The following is a 23,545-nucleotide window of genomic DNA, read 5'->3' as shown; positions in this document are numbered from 1 at the left end:
GTTCTGGAACAAAAAGAAAGAAATCCCACCAGCAAAACAGCAAGAAAACAATGTTTTTGATTAATATGCAGTATAAACTTAAATAGAAAATAAAATAGACTTTATTATAAAATTATTTTGTCTGATTATCTCTTAGAATTCTAAATTTCTCATGCAATGCCTTATTTGAAAATAACTAATTAATTAAGGACCTATGAAAGAAAAGGGAGCCACTTTAGTCAGAAATTCCTCTGAAACAATTAGCCAGAAATTCCTCTGAAACAGCATTAAAATCACCCCTCAGTTTAAAATATCTTTCAGAAGATAGCCATTAGGATGACCTTCCTCCAACCCTGTATCTCCTGTTGCTTCAGCCAGCTATTTTCAGTATTGGTACTTACTATTACATGAGAATTTCATTGATTTAAAAAAGATTTGGGCTTCTTCTCAATCTGCAGGACTATGGTGCCTCATTGTGTCTAATGTCATATTTAAAACACAACATACTTTCTTTTGGTTTTGTTTCAGCCCTCCCCTTCCCCTGCTCCCTTGGAAATTTCTTATTCAAAAGGAGAAAAAAGCAGTTGACTAAATACAACACTAGGTATTTCTGTAAGACAGATTCTCTCAGAAGTATATCTTTTTTTAAGATTTCAAAACTGGCTTGTGGCATTTCTATTACCTCACCTGGAGTCAAGGTCTCTTTCTCAGGAGTCATCTTCAGCACAGTTTCTGGGAGGTCAGCAGTTGAATGCTCTTCCCCAAAGGAAAGGGCTGTCACATCCCCAGCTTGGCTCTGCCGCCATCTTGTGGTAATCGGGCTACTGGCAACAGGAACTTCAGCTGATAGTCTCTTTGCCAAGTTGCTGGTGAAGTTAGAGTATGTAGTGTTAACTACATTAAATACCTATTTAATAACAAAAAGATCCATGATTTACAGTACTCTCAATGATACAATCATTAAGATTCCTTAAAAGAGAATTATAAACAACTCATCTAGTACAACACAAAATGTATGTTGATACATATACACGAAATTTTTAATTTTTGTGACCTGGGAAAATGTTATTTTACATATGCATATAAAATAAACATATGATTACATATTTTAACATAGACACACACACATACTCAGAGCCTCTGCTGAGGGTCTCAAGACACACCAAAGCAATTGAGGGAGTGATTATGCTTATGTTTATTACTATTACATACAAATATAAAATATGAATAACACTATATACTGAGCATATAAGATGCTTACATAAAATCGTAAAATTTCATAAAATCTGAAAATAAACAGCAGTTTTCTAGTCCAATCCATTTCACAGATAAGAAAACTGAGGCCTAACTTGCACAACTTCTGTCCATGCTTTCTGAGAAACAACAGGAGTTTGGTAGTTACAGATCCTTTAGTGGTGAGCCATGCCCTGGAGCTATGTGGAATTAAAATGAAAATGAATCATTTTTTAACAAAATGACAGGCATATTAGGTTGTGCCTGCTAAGTTGTTTCGGTCGTGTCTAACCCTTTGCAACCCTATTGACTATAGGCCCCCAGGTTCCCCTGTCCATGGGATTTTCCAGGCAAGCCAGGGGATTTTCCTGACTCAGGATGGAACCTGTGTCTCAAGTCTCTTGCATTGGCAGGCAGGTTCTTTACCACTAGAGCCACCTGGGAAGCCCCACGTTAGGTTAATATGCTGTGCTTAGTTGCTCAGTCCTGTCCAACTCTTTATGACTCCATGGACTGTAGCCCACCAGGCTCCTTTATCCATGGGGATTCTCCAGGAAAGAATACTGGAGTGGGTTGCCATGCCCTCCTCCAGGGGATCTTTCCAACCCAGGGATCGAACCCAGGTCTCCCGCATTGCAGGCAGATTCTTACTGTCTGAGCCACCAGGGAAGCCTAAGAATCCTGGAATGGATAGCCTTCTCCAGGGGATCTTCCCAACTCAGGTATCGAATCGGGATCTCCTGCATTGCAGGTGCATTCTTTATCAGCTGAGCTAAAACGGAAGCCCATATTAGCTTAATATCCTTCTATAAAGGGCTCTTACAGAAATTTAGAAAATTTGCCATCCCATTGGAAAAACGAGCATGAGACATAAAAAAGCAGTTCACAAAAGAGATGTAAATGCTCCCAAAATATTCAAGCTCATTTGTAATAAAAAAATGCAAATTTAAAACAATAATGAGATGTTAGCAATTTTTTAAAATGACATTTCCTAATGTTGAAGGTTCTAGAAACAAGCACTGGCATGCAGTACTGGTGGAGTGTCAATTAGTATTTGGAAAGGACAATTTGGCAATGTGTGTTAAAAGCCCTTTATTATGTGCGTAACCTCTACTGACCTAGCAATGTCATCTCAAAGAATTCAAGGAAGAAACCAAAGATTGCAGCATCTATTGAGTGCTTACCACTCAATACAAACCCATGTGTTACGAGCTTTATACACATTCGTATATAATCCTCAGAAGACTTGGTAAAGCAAGTCTGTTACTTATTCCCATCTTACCAATGATGAAACTGAGGTTCAGAATTTAAGTGAATTGCCTAAGACCACAGTGAGTAAATGGAGATGCTATACCCTAACCTTCTCTGACTCCACAGTCCACACTTTCAACTGAGAACACAAGGATGTGTACTGCAGTATATAAGGGAAAAAGATGAGGGGACTCAGTGTTCACCAGGGGAGAACTGATCAGGCATAGAAGGGAATACCCTGCAGTCATTAGAAACGATGACACACATTAGGGCAATGCAAATCAAAACCGCAGTGAAGCACCACTTCACACTCACTAATATAATCAATAAATTTATCTATCTATAACCGTTGGTGAGTATGTAGAGAAATTAGAATCTTTGTACATTCCTTATGGGATTGCGAAACAGTACAGCTGCTGTGGGAAAAGTTTGGCAGTTCCTCAAAGAGCTAAACCGAGAATCACCATATGACCAGCATTCCACTCCTAGGTATATACTCAAAAGAAATGAAAACAGGTACTCAAACAAATACAGATGTACGGATGTTCATGGTAGTGTTACCAACTCCAAGCTCACTCTGCTCGCTGCCAAACAACAGGCCAATGAATCTGAGAGACGAGGTGTTGAGGAAAGGAAGAGACTTTAATCAGGGAGCCAGCAGACCAAGAAGATGACAGGCTAGCGCCTCAAAATAACCATCTTATCGCGTTCTGGAAGCCAGGTTCTTTTATAGATCAGAGATGGGGGGAGGTGAGGAAGCAAAGTAAAAAAGCCGTTAATCTTGCAAACATCTCCTAGAATGGCAAGCCTCAGGCAAGGGATGTGTTAATTTCTCCGTTCCTGCCATCCACAGGTGGACAGGGTTCTGAACAAAGGCACACGTTAGTTTAACAGTCAGGCAGAGGGGCAGGATTCTGAGGCAAACCATTCTGTACGATATAATAATAAATGGACAGGGAAGCCTGGACTGTTGCAGTCCATGGGTTCACAAAGTCAGACACGACTTAGCAACTGAACTGAACTGAATAATAGCAAAAGCAAAGAAAAGCAAGTTAAAGAAACAATTCTATCATAGAGTCAGAACTGGCTTCCTCCCTGCACCACTGTATTATTCATATTAGCCAGAAGGTTGAAATGGATAAACAAGTTGAGGGCAGAAGTATGTGTGCAATGGAATACATACATATTCCTATACAACAACATATATATATGAATATTACTCATATAAAAAGAAATGAAGTACTCATAAAATGCTACAATGTGGATAAACCTTGAAAATACTATAAGTGAAAAAAGCCAGAAACATATTGTATGATTCCATGTATGTGAAATATCCAAAATAGGTAAACTCCACAGAAACAGAACACAAATTAGTAGTTTCCATGTGTTGGGGGAAGGAGGAAATGGGGAGAAACTGCCTAATGGTTATGGAGTCTTCTTTTTTCTTTTTTTGAGTCATCCTTTGTGATGATGAAATTATTTTGGAAGAAGATAGAGATGGCGGTTGTACAACACTGTGAATGTACTAAAGGCCACTGAATTTTTCATCTGAAAATGTTTATTTTTATGTTTTTATATTTTATGATTTCACTTCAATTTTAAAAACCTTTCAAGTAGAATAAAATTCAATAAAACATGAAAATGCTTACACTCTACTAACAAGTGAAAAAAGGACACTATACAAGAGTATTCCAATATGGTCCCACTTCCTATTTATAAAAGAAAGATAGGAAGAAAGAAAACACGCGAGAACATTTAAGGCAGGGAATATTGGTTTTGTTTGCTTTTTTTAGTGAGTATGTGTGAAAGTGATCATCCTTCCCAACCGCAGACAGGCAGTCATTTCATCTGGCAAGAAGAATTCTCTCCCCAAGGCATCAAAAGGACACCTTCCCCAGAAAAAGAGAAGTCGGGAGCCTGAGGCCTCTGCTGCTCTGAACAGTGTCTATGAACAGTGTCGCTTGGGGTTGATTTTTTTTGCCTTTCAATTGTTCTACCCTTGTAATTGTTTTTGAATAGGAACAGGAAAGCTGAAAAGCAGGAAGGAGGGAGCCCGGGAAACATAAATCAGGCGTCTCCCACTCAGAAGTCTAGACAAGAGGGCAACAGGGAAGGAACTGGCAGGAGCAGACCCCCAGGGAGAAACGTGGCCCACTCAGATTTTCCTCTTCCTACTTCTGGGTTACTGTCCTCCAAGGAAACCACAGAGTCAACTCAACAACTGGAGAGGCTCAGGCGCAGGCACAGGGAGAATCTCTCTCTGACTGTAAGGCTCCTGTCTCAGCCAACAAAGACAGGGGGCTTCCCTGGCAGCTCAGTGGTCAAGAATCCTCCAGCCAATGCGGGAGACACGGTCAGATCTCTGCTCCAGGAAGATTGCACATACCGCAAAGCAACTAAACCCATGCACCACAACTACTGAGCCTGTGCTCTAGAACCTGAGGGGAGCCACAACAATTGGAGCCCGCTCGCCTTAGAGTCCGTGCTCTGAAACAAGAGAAGGCACTACGATGAGAAGTCCGCAAATGAGAAGTCCACACACGGCAACTAGAGAGTAGCCCCTGCTCACTGTAACTGGAGAAAAGCCCGTGTGGCAGTGAAGACCCAGCACAGCCAAAAATGAATAATTAAATAATTTTTTTAAAAAAAGAAGAAGAAAGTCAAAGGGGCACATTGTCCCTGTTTTAACAGAAATTGAGACTTTTCATCAATTTCCCTATTTCTTAAAGTCTTCAAATGATTCAAAAATTTTCAAATGCCATGGGAAAGCAAGCCTGTGGGCCCTGTTCAGGCTGTGGGTTAGGTCTGCAACCTCTGCAAACACCAGCCAAGCCACCCTCTCCCTTCTTGGTGGCAAGAAAGAGAGCAGCCACCATATCTGAAGATTAATCTGCACCAAACATGATGCTCTTGATCCAGGGTTTTCTTGGAGCCCCAATTTAAATATATAAAAACAAAATAATCCTGAGTTTAGAAGAGGGAAAATAAAGAAGGATTTGAATATGTCAAATTGAATATGAATTGACTATGTCATGTGAATATGAAAAGAATACGTCAGCTAAGAAAAATGATTAAGAAATTTCACACTGACACTGACACTGAGCCATGTTTCTCTGACTTGTCCACTGTTACTCTCACCATACAGTTTCCCCATCTGGGATGCTTTTCAACTGTTCTCTGCAGGAGCAAATTCTAGCCTTGTAGCTGGGGTCAGCCAGAACTCCCCGAAAGTGTTGATTCAGTAGACTGACTCAAGAGATCCACACTCATCAAAATGGATGGGCACCATCCAATCCACCAGGGGCCCAAATGGAGCAAAAAGACAAAGGAAGGGCAAACTCTCTTGCTTCTTGAACTGAGATGTCCATCTTTTCCTGCCCTCAGATATCAGAGCTCCTGGTTCTTAGACCTTCAGACTCCTTGACTTATATCAGCAGTTCCCTAGTTCTCAGGCCTTTGGACTTGCAATGAATCATCCCACCAGCTTTCCTGGTTCTAGCTTGCACATGGCAAGGTTATGGGGTTTAGCTCCCATAACCTCATGAATTTCTTATCTCTATCTCTATTGGTGTCTGTGTCTATGTCAATGTCTATGTCTCTGTAATATATCCTGTTGATTCTGTTTCTCTAGAGAATCCTGATACAATAGTGGCCCCCTAAGATATGCAGGCGGAGAAGGCAATGGCACCCCACTCCAGTACTCTTGCCTGGAAAATCCCATGGACGGAGGAGCCTGGTGGGCTGCCGTCTATGGGGTCGCACAGAGTTGGACACGACTGAAGCGACTTAGCAGCAGCAGCAGCAAGATATGCAGGTCCTAATCCCTAGAACCTCTGAATGTTCCCTCCTATGACAAAGAGGTTTTGCAGATGTGTTTATCAAGGTCAGGATCTTGAGATGGGGAGATCATCTTGGATTATATGGGTCACCCCTCCCTCTAGAAGGAGGCAGAGGGAGACTTGACCACACACAGAGGTGGAGAAGGCAATGCGACCACAGAGGCAGAGGCTGGAGCATTGCTCAACCAAAAAATTCTGGCTCACCAGAAACTGGAAGAGGCAAGGAACAGCTCCTCCCCTAGTGCCTCTGGAAGAAGCAAGGCCCTGCTGACTCCTTGGCTTCTGCCAGCGAAACTGACTCTGGACCTCTAGCTTCCATAACTGTCAGAGAATACATGTGTGCTGTTTTAAGCCACAGAATTTGTGGTAATTTATTACATCAGTCATTAGCAACTAATACTTAGCACTCCTTATGCTTCCGTGGCTCACTGTGTGTGCTTCCGATAGAGCCAAGCCACATTTTATGAATAATAACAGCATTCATTGAGTGCTCAGTATGTGCCAAGCACTGAGATAAATGCATTAAAGGATTTTTCTTTAAAACTTCATCACAACGCAATGAGATAGGTACAATTATTTCCCCCATTCTCCAGAGCTGGAAAGTGAAGGTTAACAGGCTTGAACAAGATAACTTGAGCAAAGACACAGCGCTGACAAGTAGGAGATCCAGGATTCAGGCCACCGCAGTTGTACACAACACGACAGCCCCTGCAGCATGCAGTGCTCATAACCGACCAGGGCAACCTGCGGTTTCAACTCACAAAGCCATTCCGTCTTCAGTCCCCGTGCTTTTAACATCTCTGCTCATGCTGTAGTCTCAGTGTTTGTGTCTCTCCCCTCTTCCTCCACAAAATCATATTGAAATCCTAACCCCTAATGGTTGGTGTCAGTAGGTGGGGCCTTTAGGAAGTGAATAGGTCATGAGGGCAAACTGAAAGCAAAGTTAGTCGCTCAGTCATGTCCAACTCTGCAACTCCATGGGGTGTAACCCACCAGGCTCCTCTGTCCATGGGATTTTCCAGGTGGGAATACAGGAGTGGGTTGCCATGCCTTTCTCCAGGGGATCTTCCCAACCCAGGGATCGAACCCAGGTCTCCTATACTGGAGACAGAGTCTACCATCTGAACCACCAGGGAAGCTCAGATGGTAAAGAATGGGATTCGTGCCCTTAGAAAAGAGGCCCCACAGAGCTGTCCAGCCGCTTCCACGGGAGGGCACAACAAGAAGTCTGCGGCACAACAAGAAGTCTGCGGCCCAGCAGACAGCCTTCAGCTGGCCACACTGGGACCCTGACCTCAGACTTCCAGCCTCCAAAACTGTGAGAAATAAAATCCTATTGTTTATAAGCTGCCCAGTCTGTGGTGTTTTGTTACAGCAGCCCACACAGACTAAGACAGCTCATATTTCACTTTCCTGATTATTTTTATGTCTTCCTACTATATCAGCAGTTCCTGAAGACCAGAGACTGTGTCTTTTCTCTTACTAGCCTCAGATTACAGGATATTTATTGGCATCTAGGAGTGCATGAACAAATGAATGAATCTCTTTCCTCTGAGGCAATTAATCCTGAAAAGGCACAAGGGATTTAAGAAAGAATCTAGAGGCAGGGAAATAAGCTATCTTCTTTCTTTCTTTTCCATTAAGAATGATTTTCAAATTGGACAGCATATAATAAACATTTCTGCAGAAACTGGAGAGTGAGATAAATTAAGCAGTAAGTACTCATCTGAGCATTTTAAATAAGTTCAATCTCTGGGACCAGATAAATGAAACCTCAGAACACTGGCAACACTTCCAGAATGGACACTGATTAGTGATCTATGATGACAAATGAGAAAATGCCCCCCAAATTTAGATAGACAAATGTTTTTCATGGTTTTCCAATAGGAGGAATAAGTCACTAGAAATAAGTAGTTTGCAGACAGCAGTCTGGAAGGCACAAGTCTTACTGGATCCATGTGAGCCTGAATGAATCCCCTGCAATACACTACAGGGGGCTGTCCCTGGCCTAACTCTGCTCAATTTGTTATTAGTGGTCTGAATGGGAATTTATCAAAACTATTTTTCCAAAGTTGAGAAGAAAGTTAAAATATTAAAAATATAAAGCCTGGGACAAAGACCAAAGTCAGCAAAACTCCATTCAATAAGAATATGTGAAAAATCTTCCCATTTAGATTGTTTTCACTGCACAGGCCTAACGTGGGAAAGAACTGATAAGAAGTGAAAATGACAGGCAGTATTAACCAACCACCTCCAGAATATGAGACAACAGCATAACGCCATTACTTTGCTTAAGTAGTGCAATTTTAGCTCTTAGTAAGGGAAAAACAGTGTCCAGGAAAAAAGCAGGCAAGATCTGATTATCTCTGCACGAGTCAGAACTCATCTGGAGAACTGCAGCCAGTCTCAGAACCATTCTTTTAAAAGGAGATGGACAAGCCAGGATTCAAAACTTGATTTTATTTGGAGGAAAGAGACCACAATAATAGGAGACCAGGGAAAACACAGTAACAGAGCGACACACAAATGGGGTGAAGGCACCTGGGGCACCTCGTCCAGAGGGAAGGAGGCCCAAAAGGAACTGTATTCTTTATTTTTTATGGGTTGTGCCACACAGCTTGTGGGATCTTAGTTTTCCCACCAGGATTCGAACCCGCATCCCTGCATTGGAAAGTCCTGGAACTGTCTTCTTTAAAGGGAAGCAATTTATGAAATAAAAGAAAACATGTATTTTTATACTGCTCTCCTGTGACAAAACTAGGACCGACCCCGCGAAACTAGGCCCCTGATGCGTGGGAGGAGGCAAATCTATATCCGACACAAATGACTATTCAAAGAGTTAGAACTCAAATCACTGGTAACATTTTGAATATATAGTTCTCAGGCAGCCCCTCCATGAAGGAAGGACATGTGGTTTTTAAGGGCACAGATGAACATTTTTTAAGAGTTATGTATTTTAATGTGTGTTTTTTAATGTTTTAAATTTTTCAAAGTTGATAGAAAGTTTTCCCTTATGAAAATTAATTCGAGTAAAATAAATGACGATTTGAACCAAAAAAAAAAAAAATTAAGTCATTAACAAATGGTATGCAGACAGGGCAAAAATCAGAGATGGTATGCAAACAACTATAGCTTAAGAAACACTGCTGTAGACTGTGGTATTTCATCTTCAATGTTTTTAAACTTTTGTTTCAGGATCTATCTCCTGCTGAGGAAATGCCTGTCGCATAGTTTTAAATGACTCAAGTATTTATTAATAGAGAGGAAGAGGAAGATAAGAAAAATAAGACAAAGAAGGGAAAAGGGATGAATGACTTGATAGTCCAAGCACATCAGTGTGGCTTGTTTACCTTTAGAGTTCACATCATATTGACACTAAATCGGGAGGAATGCAGGGCACCAAGGCCAAAAAATAAATAGGATAGAGAGGTTAAAAATAAGGTCAGGAAGTAACAAAATGAAACAACTAGGAAAATAGAAACAAATACATATCTAGTGATAAATAATCTGACACACAAATATTCAGTGGGCGGGAAAAACTTAGACATCCCAAGGAAAGACATGCTGGTGATGTCAGGATCTTTCTAGAACCCAGTGGCAGAGACAAAAGTAGTAAAGATGACCCAGCAACTCTCCAACATATCCCCCCAACCAGCCTTTCTTAGCCTCTGAATGTCCGCCCCTACCACCACCCTCACCACCACAAGCTCAACACAGCAGTCCACAGGACATTTCAAATTCAGGGCCTCAATACTATTTTAGCTTAGTCGTGAAGACCAAAATGTTTATCTTCTCCTTCTTTAACATCCAGTACCTCCTTGTCCTAGGGAGCAACACTACCCAAGCAAAGACTGTCAAGATGAGACATCCTTAATTCTGTCTTGCCAACACCTGCCACTAGGGGCTCCAGAGTGTCTTTAGCATCTATGCCTTCCTTTCTATGTCCCTGACCAAGGTTGCCTTTCTTAATGTTATCGTCTCTGACTTGTTGCTCTGCAGACTCTGACCCCTTCCAGAGAACTTCAGTACACATGGCCAAGGTTTCAGCTGTTCTTCTCCACTCCCTCCCCTCTTCAGACCCTTACAGTGATTTCTTATAAAACTAAATGTCTCCTGATGAATAAAACCCCTTCACCAGAGTGGTGCTGCTGCTGCTGCTGCTAAGTCGCTTCAGTCATGTCCGACTCTGTGCGACCCCACAGATGGCAGCCCACCAGGCTCTGCCGTCCCTGGGATTCTCCAGGCAAGAACACTGGAGTGGGTTGCCATTTCCTTCTCCAATGCATGAAAGTGAAAGTGAAGTCGCTCAGTAAGTGTCCAACTCTTCGTGACCCCATGGACTACAGCCTACCAGGCTCCTCCATCGGGGTGTAGTACTGTCATATTCACCAGCAGTCTGACCTTTCACATTTTCTCCTAAGTAAGCATATTTTGTCTATTACAAAAAAAAAAGTTTAATGTCTTTAAAATAATTTTGCTTATGAAGTTGAAAGTCCTAAATTCTAATTTTAGCTGTCCCTCTTACTAGTTCTGTGATAATGAGGGAGCTATTAACTTCTTCATATTTCAAAAAATTATTACATAAGGTCTGTAAAGATCTTTATACAACACATGATTCCCTTTAACATAACTATATACATACTTATGTATTAAATATAAAAATTGCTTTCTACAAATGTTATTAGAATCATGTGTAGTATAAAGCTCTTACAAACGTTAAGTCATGTCTTCAGCACTTGGTTATTTGCTTCCTTATAATCATTCCCTAGTTGTTACATGTGTTTTGTGTCCAAACTTGATTCCATACTTGTGTGAAGCTGCCTGCGTCACTTACACTTTATGGTATCTTCTACAGTGCCTGAGTTGATTAATTAACTGAATCAACTGCTTTAGCCCATTCTTAACCCAGTAGCTTCCTTTAACCTTGACCTTCAACTTCATCAATCTCTTCTCCCCCTTTTGGAAGCCTTCCTAGATCTTCTGAAAGAGTATTGGTGGGTTTTCTAACATATGATCCCCTATGAAGAGAAATTTAAAATGTGGATTTATCTATAATCTGAAAATGGTCTCAGTATTGATAGAACATGTAAGCAATGATGACAGATCCCCAGAAAGCTAAGAGATGATGAAATCAAATATATACAGAGAAAGACTCTGCCAAATGAAAAAAGGAGAAATTGTTAAGATCCGGAATCTGTGTTCACCACTGTCTAGGGTGGAAATTCTCCAAACTGTTGTCTTAAATGTTTGGTTAATCGGCCTGTATGAATACTTATATATCTTAAATATATATCTATATATGTATATATCATGCTCCCAAGCCTTAAGAATCATAAAATTAACAAACCTACTCTGATCTGATTTTGTCCGTGACAAGAGACTTACTTAAGCTTTCAAAATTGTTTCCATATAGAGTGAATTTTCTAGGCAAACTAACATAAAACATCAGGTCTGCACAATTGTTATATTTCTGGTTGTAAAAACTAGCATGGTGGCTTCTACAGCAATGTCTTGCAATAATATTGGCCTTCTCAAGTCCTTTCAGCTTCAGATCACTCAATGGGAGATTCTCAGAAAACAATGGACTAGAAGCTATCATAACGATTTTATTAAAATTACCACCCTTTGGGGCCCTGGCTGGGAGATGGTCAGTCAACATCCTTTCCAGAGTTCTCCCTCTGTCCCCCGTCTCAAAGCACAGTTATAATAGGATGGATTTACATGATTCAAATTATATCAGGTTCTGTGAATTAAATTTTAAAACTGTTTGCTTAAATAGTCTGAGGAGTTAACGTAGCTGCTGTAGATACAGAGGCATGAAATACGTTTAGTGTGGAAGATAAAGGGAAATGAAAGAAGCCTGTTGCTCTGTAAACCAGAAAAAGATTAAGGTCTAAAGTTTCTCAGACTTAAATGTGCTCTTGAGTCATGAGGGGATCTTGTAAAAACACAGACCCTGATTCAAAACAGGCTGGGATGAAATCTAAAACAAGCACCCAGGTGATGGCAGTGCTACAAACAAGGACCAGAGTTGGAGGAGGAAAACCAGAGAATTTAAGCTATAGATAGCAGTGTTCAGATGTAATATAAACACAGGGGCTTTATCTTTTTCAATGACTCAGCTGCTGCTAAGTCACTTCAGTCGTGTCCGACTCTGTGCGACCCCACAGACGGCAGCCACCAGGCTCCCCCGTCCCTGGGATTCTCCAGGCAAGAACACTGGAGTGGGTTCAGAACACCAAAATAATATTATCACAGTTAAGTGATAGAATACATTTTGTGTACATTTTTAGTTTTTACTAGAAATTTTATTTACAAGAGATTAGTTTTCTTTTGTATCCATTCTTATCAGGGGCCAAGAGTGGGAGTGAAGTGGTTTATGGTCTCTGAAGGTTTAGGTGCCTCAGCTGTGGGCATTGCTCAGCTGCCTCCAAACACACACAGCCCAGGAGCAGGGCTGGCAGCCACTTTAGCATTTCCTCTAAATCTCCAGAGATCTAACAGCAATAGGAAGGGACTCTCACAAGCTTCTCAAATCATTCCATGCACTTTCCTAGCACTGTCTGCAAATTCACCACATCATCAACAGTCAGGCCCCCCCAGCAGAACAAAGCAACTTCATTCAAAACTTGCTATGTGTCCTAAACAGGGCATTTTTTAAAATGGCTAAAGGAACCACGGCTTTCAGGATATGCAGCCTTCAATTCCCTTTCCATATTTGCTCCTAAAATTTTCAACAAAGTTAGGCTTCCCATAGAAGGTGGCAGCCACAGAAAAAAATGAAGACAAAAGATGAAACAACTAGATGATACACCCAAGTAGAAAGGTGGGGGGCGGGGGGTTGGGGGAGCAGTGTTTGCCTTTTGTATAGAAATATCTTCCCTGGTAGCTCAGTTGGTTAAGAATCTGCCTGCAATGAAGGAGACCACCAGCAATGCCCGAGACCTGGGTTTGATCCCTGGGTTAGGAAGATCCCCTGGAGAAGGAAATGGCAACCCACTCCAGTATTCTTGCCTGAAAAATTCCATGGACAGAGGAGCCTGGTGGGCTACAGTCCATGGAGTCACAAGAGTCGGGCATGACTTAGCAACTAAATCACCACCACCACCATCTTATTTAATTGTTAAAGTCCTGCGTTATTATAGAGTTAAGTTTTTCCCCATCTAGAGTTTGCAGCCCATTGGTGAACCTTAAAATCATTTTGAAATCAAAAGCAGGCTGTTTTAAAAACACAATAGACCAGGATGTGCTGCAGTTCAAAGGGAAAACCTCATTTAATAGAACTTCTCAGTTACACCTGTCTGTGTATGTACTGAGTTATACCATAAAGTGCATTTCTTACTATGCACCATAACCAAAAATTTGAAAACTCACTGAACTATAGTTTGTTTTATAATAGAGGAGGGTTTTTTAAAGACATCATTGTTTTTCATCTGTTTATTTTTACTATATTCACCTGGCTCTGCCTTAGCTGGATGAAGTCAGAGCAAGTAGCTTTTTCAGATATTTCACTGCCCTTTCCACTATAAATTCCTTGAACTTACAGTATGCTTAAGCCATAAGACTTTATATACATATAAATACCAAATTCCTACTGATTAGGTGACATACCAATAGACCAATTTAATTGCCACTCTGAACTACTAGGTATTATACACCCAATCCGCTACATTCAAGCCAACTGCTGGAAGCACTTCACAGCTTTTAAGATACAAGGGCACCATCTTCTGGTGAAATATTTTCTTTGTTGGGCAGATATGAAAGAGCTACCAAAAATGTCATTTTTCGAGCAAAAATGACAACGGACATCGTATATACATTGATACTTTTAGAGCTTTTTACTTCATTTAGGAGTTTGCTCCATCTCTGAGAAGGCGCTTTCTATTCCCCAGCAGTGACAGGAGCTAGTCTGTCCTTCCTGACTTTCCGTTAAGCGGAGCTGGTTTCAAGTTTCAGCTCCTCCTTGAATTCCAGCTTGCTGAGACTTTCCTCTAGAATCATCCAAAATGGAGCCTCTCACAGCCTACCCTTTGAGATGTTCAGGGCCCAAAGCAAAGGCATTTGCAGTCTTGCTGTCTATGGTTCTGTGCACAGTAATGCTATTCCTCCTACAACTCAAATTCCTAAAGCCTAAAATCAACAGCTTTTATACCTTTGAAGTGAAAGATGCAAATGGAAGGGTGGTTTCTCTGGAAAAGTTTAAAGGCAAAGTAAGTTACACCTTCTGATTTTTCTGTTGTTTGTCCATGTTCTCTGCTTATTGTCTTAACAGTCCATTTTTTACTGTTATATGTTCATGTTATAATTTAGTCCTCAGAGAAATTAGTATATCACTTTAGCCATCAGTGCTCTCATAGTTTATATGCTAATTGATAACTGATTATCTTAACTATTTGCTTTAAGATGTTTTAAGTGCTGGATTAATACTTTATATTATTTAGGAAATTCTAATAGTAATGTGATTATGGAGTATGCCATATAATGTGAATATGAAAGTATTAACTCCACAATCTAACAGCATTAAAAAGCACCCTATCAATAATCATATTTTATCTTTTATTTAAAAAAAAAAAACTTTCATGAGTACCTAGGGCTTTATTAATGGTTGTGATCTTTCAGAGTTTTAACTCAGGCATTCGGGTTATGATTTTCAGTAGAATTGGGGACATCTACTGTATCGAATAAATTTCATAAAAATATGAAATAACCATCTATCAAAGGTTGTATTCCTCCAAAATGGTTTAGGGTTTTAACTACTTGCAGAGTTTTTTTTTAATCTTTTATTTGCTTCACTTTCCGGTTGGATTTTTTTCTTTTTCCGGGAGGTTGCACTAGTTGTAAACGTGGCTAGTGACTGCCAACTCACAGACAGAAATTACTTAGCACTGCAGGAACTGCACAAAGAGTTTGGACCATTCCACTTCAGCGTCTTGGCTTTTCCATGCAATCAGTTTGGAGAATCGGAGCCCCGCCCGAGCAAGGAAGTAGTATCTTTTGCAAGAAATAACTTCGGAGTAACATTCCCCATCTTCCACAAGATTAAGATTCTAGGATCCGAAGCAGAACCTGCATTTAGATTTCTTGTTGGTAAATATCTACCTTGCCTCACCAATTTAATGTTTTTAGTTGCTTTCATTTTTAAAACAAATGTACCAGGACCATACTTTCCTATTTCATTTTAAATGTTTTAGTGGGAAAGTTTTATAAAACTATCAAAGAGCTAGATTCTCATCCTCTGTAACTTTCTAGAAGTTATGCTTTCCTAAAATCAATGTTTTAACTTCTTGGATGGCAAAATAAATCTACTACAGTGTATTTGTTCCTTATTATTTTCCCAAAGAATATACTTTAAGCTGGCTACACATCTTTTATCAATATTGCTGAGCATTATTAGTTAAACTAATCTTTCTGGTTAATTTTATGTTGCCTTATCTGAGATATTATCCTCAAGGGTGAATAACATCTCAGATTGCCAGGTGGTTTTTGGTAAAATTCAAAATAACACATCCTGATTTTTTTTTGGAGGAGGGTAGTGTAAGGCTACCTCTGTAACTAAGCTAATTATGGAAGTCTATTTAAAGATTTTTTTCAGCATAAAGGGAGTGCAGTATTGTGACTAAGGGCTAAGCTTTAGCCCCAGCATACCTGGGTTGAAATCTCTGCTGTTGCCTTTGCTGTGTGACTCCAGGCATGTAACTTAACTTCTCTGTGTCTGTTTCCTCCTTTGTAAAATGACATCAATAGTATCTACCCCTTAAGATTGTTTGCAGGGTTAAGTGTGTTAATAATAAAAATAAAGTACTTACTTACAGAGCTTCCACTGTGCCAGACCCTATTTTAAAGGACATTCAGCTCATGTCCTCTCATCTAACTTATGTGGATGATTGCCTCAGTCATTTCCACTGCAGGTAATTTGAATTTTGCTAAAACCATGACCTTAGCCAGGCAATCAATCTTCCAATCCAACAAACTGGCTAATGATATTCTATAATATTTAAGTAAGAAAGCAGAATCTTCCAAAAACACGGTATTCAAATTTCTAGGGAAAGTCAGCATAATACCTAACACCATCAATAACAACAAAAGTGAGGTCTTTATTCCTTTTATTTCCAGGATACACTGAGGTGAAGAAAAGCCAGAGCATGTGTCCGTGTAGTAATCTCTCAATTATAACAGCCAAATACTTGAGCACAATAGCTCCTAGGTTCTTCCCCTTTGTCACTAAAAAAGAAACTCCACTTACCCTGTGTAATCAAAAAGGTAACAGTGATTTAAGGTTTCACTAAAGTTAGATGAAGCTCCAAAGGCAAAGACTATGAAATGATGGCTAAATGAAAATTAGATCTTTTTAAGTTGGCCAAAATAGATGTGATCACAAACAAGATGGCTCTGTACAGGTGTTCAGGTTGTTCACTGAACAGGAATAAGGGGTCACATGGAGGCTGAAACCCAGGCAAATGAAACATATGTGCCTAGGGACTGTTCCCACCTAGAAGGGTATCTTTTTCTAATTCACACAAAGATGAGTGTTATCTTTTAAAATACATTTTCCTTTATAGAAAATGTCTATTGTTCAGAATGATTATAAGAAGACTTTAACCAATAATATGATGCTCCTACCAAGTCAATTATGTTTGAGCTAATCAGCAATACTCCTAATAATGAAATAATCAGTGTAAATCCTTGGCACAGTATGCAAAGTATAGCACACATAAGTAAACATTAGGCTACTTTTTTATTTTTTTTAACCTATGCTCCCTTATTGGTTCTTTCCCCAGCATAATAAACAAAGGATCGCCCACCTTTAAAAACTCTAAGCAGTATGTTCCTTCTACCTACCTCATCACTAACATCTTGAAAGAATAGTTAACATTTGGTTTCTCTGCCTCCCTGTCTCTGCTTTCTTCTTAGAGCACCGTGTTTGATCTCTCATTCCAATGACCCTCCTGAACCTGGTGGGTCTCAGTGCCTATGACTTCTACTCCAGCTCCTTCTCTTCTTTCCAGGTTCCTTTATTCCATCCACCCTTACCTCTACTGATCCTCAGGATTCTGCCACATCCACCTGGGCTCTCCTTACTCTGTCCCCTTTCCCTGGGTGAGCTCTAGCTCCTAAGCTCCAAAGCCTCCTCTTATGGGGTGTCCCACATAACCTGAATCCCCTCATGCACAAAAATGAACTTGTCGTCTTCCTCCTAATATCTACTTGCTTTGCCTTGTACCCTATTTTAAGAGCATGAGCTCTTCTAATAGAAAGGACTGGATATCAATCCGGACTCTACCATTCACTAGCTATGCGACCATGAGTCTAGACCTCCATTTTTCTCATCTGCAAAATGGGGATAAAAATAATAGCCAAGCTTTACAGAGTTGCTATACAGATTAAATGAGAGGTCCATTTAAAGCACTAAGCATACATTACTAGGTATATAATAATTATTTATATTTTTCTCATGAAGTGAAGTGAAGTCGCTCAGTCATGTCCAACTCTTTGCAACTGCGTGGACTATACAGTCCATGGAATTCTCCAGGCCAGAATAGTGGAGTGAGTAGCCTTTCCCTTCTCCAGGGGATCTTTCCAACCCAGGGATCAAACCCAGGTCTCCCACACTGGAGGCAGATTCTTCACCAGCTGAGCCACAAGGGAAGCCCATTTTTTCCCTTCATACTAGTCAATAATAATGCACACAAATCCTGTATGATATAAATAGAAAAAAGTTCTACATTTCTTGCCTAAATTAATATGTATCAAAAGGATGTCTACAGTTATTTAGCATTCCTTACTAAGTAATACATAACAATATCAAAAACATACACTTACTATGAAAAATAATCCATACATTCATGTTACCAAAGACCATAGAGCATCACTTTATCTTAAGAAAAAATGTTAAGCAACTGAAAGTTTCAGCTAGTGATAAGGTAAATTTTTTAGTGGTTCAGATCAACAAATCTAGCTGATTTCATTTCATGATTCTAGTTCAGTACAATCTTCAGTGAAATCACCAAGTATATAGACATCTGATTACACAGACTTTGAGTTTGGGTGTTTTGCTTTTTGTTTAGTTTGGTTTTTGAAATGATGACAATTCTAGAACTTGATTCTATAAAGTTGTAATTTATTCAAATACTAATAGAAATGAAAATCTTGACAAAGAATAAAATTTTACTCATGAAAATATATTCTGATATTTTAGATTCTTCAAAGAAGGAACCAAGGTGGAACTTTTGGAAGTATCTGGTCAACCCTGAAGGTCAAGTTGTGAAGACCTGGAGGCCAGAGGAACCCATTGAAGTCATCAGGCCTGAGATAGCAGCTCTGATTAGACAAATGATTATAAAAAAGAAAGAGGATCTATGAAAATGCCATTGAACCATTATATGGCAATAGTCAGAATACAAAAATGTCTCCATGGGGGTTTGGTCCCCTTTTAAATTAACTCTGACAATTAAATATGGAACTGAAGGATAACTTTCCTTTTATGTTATCTTGTTAGTGAGTGGTAATGAATGTCCACAGTATAGATGTTACCTAAAGCAAAAATAAACAGCAGCCAACGACTCTAGATGAAATATATTAAATACTTCATCTGACCACACTAAATAATTCAGAATACCAATGTGCTTCAGTATCCTATTGTTTCACTTGACATTTTCTAGGATTGTACGTGATGGAAATGTCAACACACTAGACCACTGTTTGAATTCAAGATACTGTGTGACATTTCCAGAGTAACTGTAAATGATATTTTTATGTAATGAAAGGCAAAATAAACATTGAAAATGTGAAATATACATAGATTCTAATCCTTATGTTTTTTGTTTCATGTACAGAATTTTGTTTGTTAAGTATAGGGTCATGGTATGTTTTACTATATCCAGCCAGATCAATGTCATTTAGTCATAAGAGTCATGTCTGACTCTTTGCTACCCCATGGACTGTAGCCCACGAGGCTCCTCTGTCCATGGGATTTTTCCAGGTAATAATACTGGAGTGGGTTGCCACTCTCCAATCCAGCCAGATCAGTTCAGTTCAGTTCAGTTCAGTCCCTCAGTCGTGTCCGACTCTTTACGACCCCAAGGACTGCAGCACACCAGGCCTCCCTGCCCATCATCAATTCCCAGAGTTTACTCAAACTCATGTCCATTGAGTTGGTGTTGCCATTCAACCATCTCATCCTCTGTCGCCCCCTTCTCTTCCCACCTTCAATCTTTCCCAGCAACAGGGTTTTTTCAAATGAGTCAGTTCTTTACATTAGGTGGATAAAGTATTGGCGTTTCAGCCTCAGCATCAGTCCTTCCAATGAATATTCAGGACTGATTTCCTTTAGGATGGCCTGGTTGGATTTCTTTGCAGTCCAAGGGACTCTCAAGAGTCTTCTCCAACACCACAGTTCAAAAGCATCAATTCTTCGGTGCTCAGCTTTCTTTATATTCCAACTCTCACATCCATACATGACTACTGGAAAAACCACAGCTTTGACTAGATGGAACTTTGTTGGCAAAGTAATGTCTCCACTTTTTAATATGCTAAGTTGGTCATAACTTTTCTTCCAAGGAGCAAGCGTCTTTTAATTTCATAGCTGCAGTCACAATCTGCAGTGATTTTGGAGCCCAAAAAGATATAGTCTCTCACTGTTTGCACTGTTTCCCCATCTATTTGCCATAAAGTGATAGGACCAGATGCCATGATCTTAGTTTTCTGAATGTTGTTTTAAGCCAGCTTTTTCACTCTCTTCTTTCATCAAGAGGCTCTTTAGTTCCTCTTCACTTTCCGCCATAAGGGTGGTGTCATCTGCATGTCTGAGGTTATGGATATTTCTCCCGGCAATCTTGATTCCAGCTTGTGCTTCATCCAGCCCAGCGTTTCTCATGATGTACTCTGCATAGTTGTTTATTAATGACATTATCATTTAATATCAATATAAATGACATAACATTTGAAAAAGGCTTGATCATTTTCAGTATTTCTTATTTTCCAGAAGCAACTCAAATTCCACAATTAAAATATTAACACTTGAGTCAATCTGTATTTCTGAGTGAAAATTCCAAGTGTAAGAAAAAAGCCATAAGTATATGATCATTCAGCTTGATTCTTTCAGGTTAATTTTGGTTAATTCCTTACAGGTTTTGGTTAATTCCTTACAGGTTAATTTTGGTTGCTAATCTGGTCAAACTAGATTAGCCATTTGGAAAGAATTCAATGGTACATCATTCTCATGGCTATAATAAGAAGAATCAACTCCAAACAGTCAAAATGGTTAATGTAAAAAAGGAGTGAGTGTAATTATAGGAGAAACATCAGCAATCACTGAGTCTGTTGAGAATCACAACACATCTTTTCTTCCAAAGTCCTGATCTTTATGTTTTGTCAGCCTTCTAATTACTAACAAAGCAACCTTCGCCCCATGAAATTAATCTTATTTCATAAAGGAATTAAACAGGAATAGTGAATCACTGCAGATGGTGACTGCAGCCATGAAATTAAAAGACGCTTACTCCTTGGAAGGAAAGTTATGACCAACCTAGATAGCATATTCAAAAGCAGAGACATTACTTTGACAACAAAGGTTCGTCTAGTCAAGGCTATGGTTTTCCCAGTGGTCAGTATGGATGTGAGAGTTGGACTGTGAAGAAAGCTGAATGCAGAAGAATTGATGCTTTTGAACAGTGGTGTTGGAGAAGACTCTTGAGAGTCCCTTGGACTGCAAGGAGATCCAACCAGTCCATTCTGAAGGAGATCAGCCCTGGGATTTCTTTGGAAGGAATGATGCTAAAGGTGAAACTCCAGTACTTTGGCCACCTCATGCGAAGAGTTGACTCATTAGTAAAGACTCTGATGCTGGGAGGGATTGGGGGCAGGAAGAGAAGGGGATGACAGAGGATGAGATGGCTGGATGGCATCACTGACTCAATGGATGTGAGTCTGAGTGAACTCCGGGAGTTGGTAATGGACAGGGAGGCCTGGCATGCTGCGATTCATGGGGTCACAAAGAGTCGGACACGACTGAGCAACTGAACTGAACTGAGTGGGGGCAAAACAATGTGAAAAAATTTGGCTAAGAAGAAAGACCCAATCTAAATAACTGAATTGACTCTCCAATTCTGACCTGATGAGTGAAAGTGAAGATTCTTTTTCATGATGAAATCAGCAATGCCCACCTGAGTATACAATTCTGCTACAGCACTTACAAGTTCTTAAACCAAATATATCCTGGAATACCTTCTGCTTCAACATATATGTCCAACCCCCAGCTCTGAATGGATTTAGTAAGCTCTCAGGTAGGGGTGGAGTGTGGTTCCCCTCAGGTCAAGGGGATCTACCGGAGTACCTAAAGAATGGCAGTGTGTAAGCAAGCCTGCTTCTCCCTCTCACCAGCAGCAGGGCCTTCAGCCAGGGCACTACTTTTCAGTTTTCTCACCTGTAAATTGGTTATGGTGGGGGTGGGGGGAGTCAAACTGAACAAAAAGCCCCTTCCAAGTTACCAAGGTGTGTCAACTGATCAGAAATCAATACTAACCTATTGTTGAAGAAATGGAAACCACCTAACCAGTCTATCCATCCTTTGCAAGTGTGCCACCAAAAGCCTTTAAGCAATTTGAATTCTGGCCTCTAAGCAAAACTTTCTTTAGCCCTCAAGTGCTGCTGCCAGAACATCCTTGCCACATACTCCCACTTATGACTTCCATGAGTTCACAGCAGTGCTGTGAGACTGCTGGGGTGTTTATGCGCTCACATCAGGGTATGTGCAGCACTGCAGAGGCTACACCGACACCCCACTGCCAGACAGACCAGAACTGTCCCGGAGAACACAATTCAGATGTCCATCCTGCCCCAAACCACTAGTTCTCTCCAAAGGCATATAAAGTGGGTTTTTCACTTATGTATCTCCTGATTTGCTTGCCTTATTAAGTCTGCAATCTCCACTAGATTAGACTTCTCTCCTCTCACCACTCTGAACATGCAGGGAGGGCAGGTGGGGATTTGAATGTGTGACATATGGGTGTCCATTCAGGGTTATCGCATCCAACCAGGCCGTGCTGTGTGCTCAGTCACTTCAGTTGTGTCTGACTTGATGTGACCTATGGACGGTAGGCTGCCAGGCTCCTCTGTCCACAGGATTCTTCAGGCAAGAATACTGGAATGGGTTGCCGTGCTCTCCTCCAGGGGATCTTCCCGACCCAGAAATCAAACCCACATCTCTGGCATCTCCTGCATTGCAGGTGGGTTCTTTACCCACTGAGTCACCTGGGAAGCCTGTCCAACCAGGCTACATGTGGTAAAAGGGAAGAGAGCCATTTGCTCATGTGTTGCTGCCCAGACCTTAAATGTCTCATGAACACTGCCAGCAAACACACAGAGGAAAAAAAATGCATCTTTCCTGAATTGAGCATAAGCTCTATCTCAGCATCAAAAAGTCTGGGACATAAACTGCTACAGGCTGCCTGATTGAGAAGGATAACAGAAAAATAGTAGGTAAAAGAGTATTCAGTAGTTGCTCTTCTGACACAGACAAAATCTATTTTACTTTTAGTGGTTATTAATTCAATGACTTGAAGTTAGTTTCAGTTTGTTTGGGAAGTGGAGAGGAGTACTTCCTACTAACTCCTGATCTTCATCTAATAGCAGCAGAGTGTGCTGTTACATATAGCAGAGTGTGCTGGAGATTTGAATAAATATGAATTGGCCAGAAATATTCCCTAGAAGTTGTATTTCATTTTTGAAATTTTATACTAATCATAGTGTACCTACAGCATGTATATATGTACATAAATGTAATTCTTAATAACTATAGTTAATCACAATGGTGTGATCACTCACCTAGAGCCAGACATCTGGAATGTGAAGTCAAGTGGGCCTTAGAAAGCATCACTATGAACAAAGCTAGTGGAGGTGATGGTATTCCAGTTGAGCTATTTCAAATCCTGAAAGATGATGCTGTGAAAGTGCTGCACTCAATATGCCAGCAAATTTGGAAAACTCAGCAGTGGCCACAGGACTGGAAAAGGTCAGTTTTCATTCCAATCCCAAAGAAAGGCAATGCCAAAGAATGCTCAAACTACCACACAATTGCACTCATCTCACATGCTAGTAAAGAAATGCTAAAAATTCTCCAAGCCGAGCTTCAGCAATTCGTGAATCATGAACTTCCCAGATGTTCAAGCTGGTTTTAGAAAAGGCAGAGATCAAATTGCCAACATCTGCTGGATCATCGAAAAAGCAAGAGAGTTCCTGAAAAACAT

At 40.3% G+C, this 23,545-nt stretch overlaps 2 protein-coding genes across 11 annotated transcripts in view; one reads left to right on the top strand and one right to left on the bottom strand.

Moving 5' to 3' along the window:
• CDC20B (cell division cycle 20B) overlaps positions 1 to 23,545 on the bottom strand; it is a 133,649-nt gene that overhangs the window by 100,327 nt on the left and 9,777 nt on the right. For all 9 annotated transcript variants that reach the window (XR_009491870.1, XM_059878730.1, XM_059878732.1 and 6 more), the window contains one exon: positions 667 to 886. Coding sequence is in view for 8 of the 9 variants with exons in the window: in XM_059878730.1 (XP_059734713.1) it covers positions 667 to 886 (220 nt within the window). In the remaining variant the exon portion in view is untranslated. The remainder of the gene's footprint in view (positions 1 to 666; positions 887 to 23,545) is intronic.
• Positions 14,285 to 19,096, top strand: GPX8 (glutathione peroxidase 8 (putative)). Of its 2 annotated transcripts, NM_001046088.2 has the most exons (3): positions 14,285 to 14,512; positions 15,128 to 15,389; positions 18,499 to 19,096. In NM_001046088.2, the coding sequence occupies exons 1-3, from the start codon at positions 14,309 to 14,311 to the stop codon at positions 18,660 to 18,662; spliced, it is 630 nt and encodes a 209-aa protein (NP_001039553.1). In that variant the 5' UTR covers positions 14,285 to 14,308; the 3' UTR covers positions 18,663 to 19,096. The 2 variants fall into 2 exon arrangements, with proteins under 2 accessions (NP_001039553.1, XP_015314555.1); XM_015459069.3 differs by lacking the exon at positions 15,128 to 15,389.

This window comes from Bos taurus, chromosome 20 (genome assembly GCF_002263795.3).
Source record: "Bos taurus isolate L1 Dominette 01449 registration number 42190680 breed Hereford chromosome 20, ARS-UCD2.0, whole genome shotgun sequence".
NCBI classification, from domain to species: domain Eukaryota; kingdom Metazoa; phylum Chordata; class Mammalia; order Artiodactyla; family Bovidae; genus Bos; species Bos taurus.
This window is presented reverse-complemented; position numbering and strand designations above follow the sequence as displayed.

Bases quoted from the DNA above. Each gene is read 5' to 3' on its own strand.
- GPX8 (NM_001046088.2), top strand. From the start codon at position 14,309: ATGGAGCCTCTCACAGCCTACCCTTTGAGATGTTCAGGGCCCAAAGCA. The intron at 14,513-15,127 runs GTAAGTTACACC...TTTTTCCGGGAG, and splicing joins TGGAAAAGTTTAAAGGCAAA to GTTGCACTAGTTGTAAACGT. The intron at 15,390-18,498 runs GTAAATATCTAC...CTGATATTTTAG, and splicing joins TGCATTTAGATTTCTTGTTG to ATTCTTCAAAGAAGGAACCA.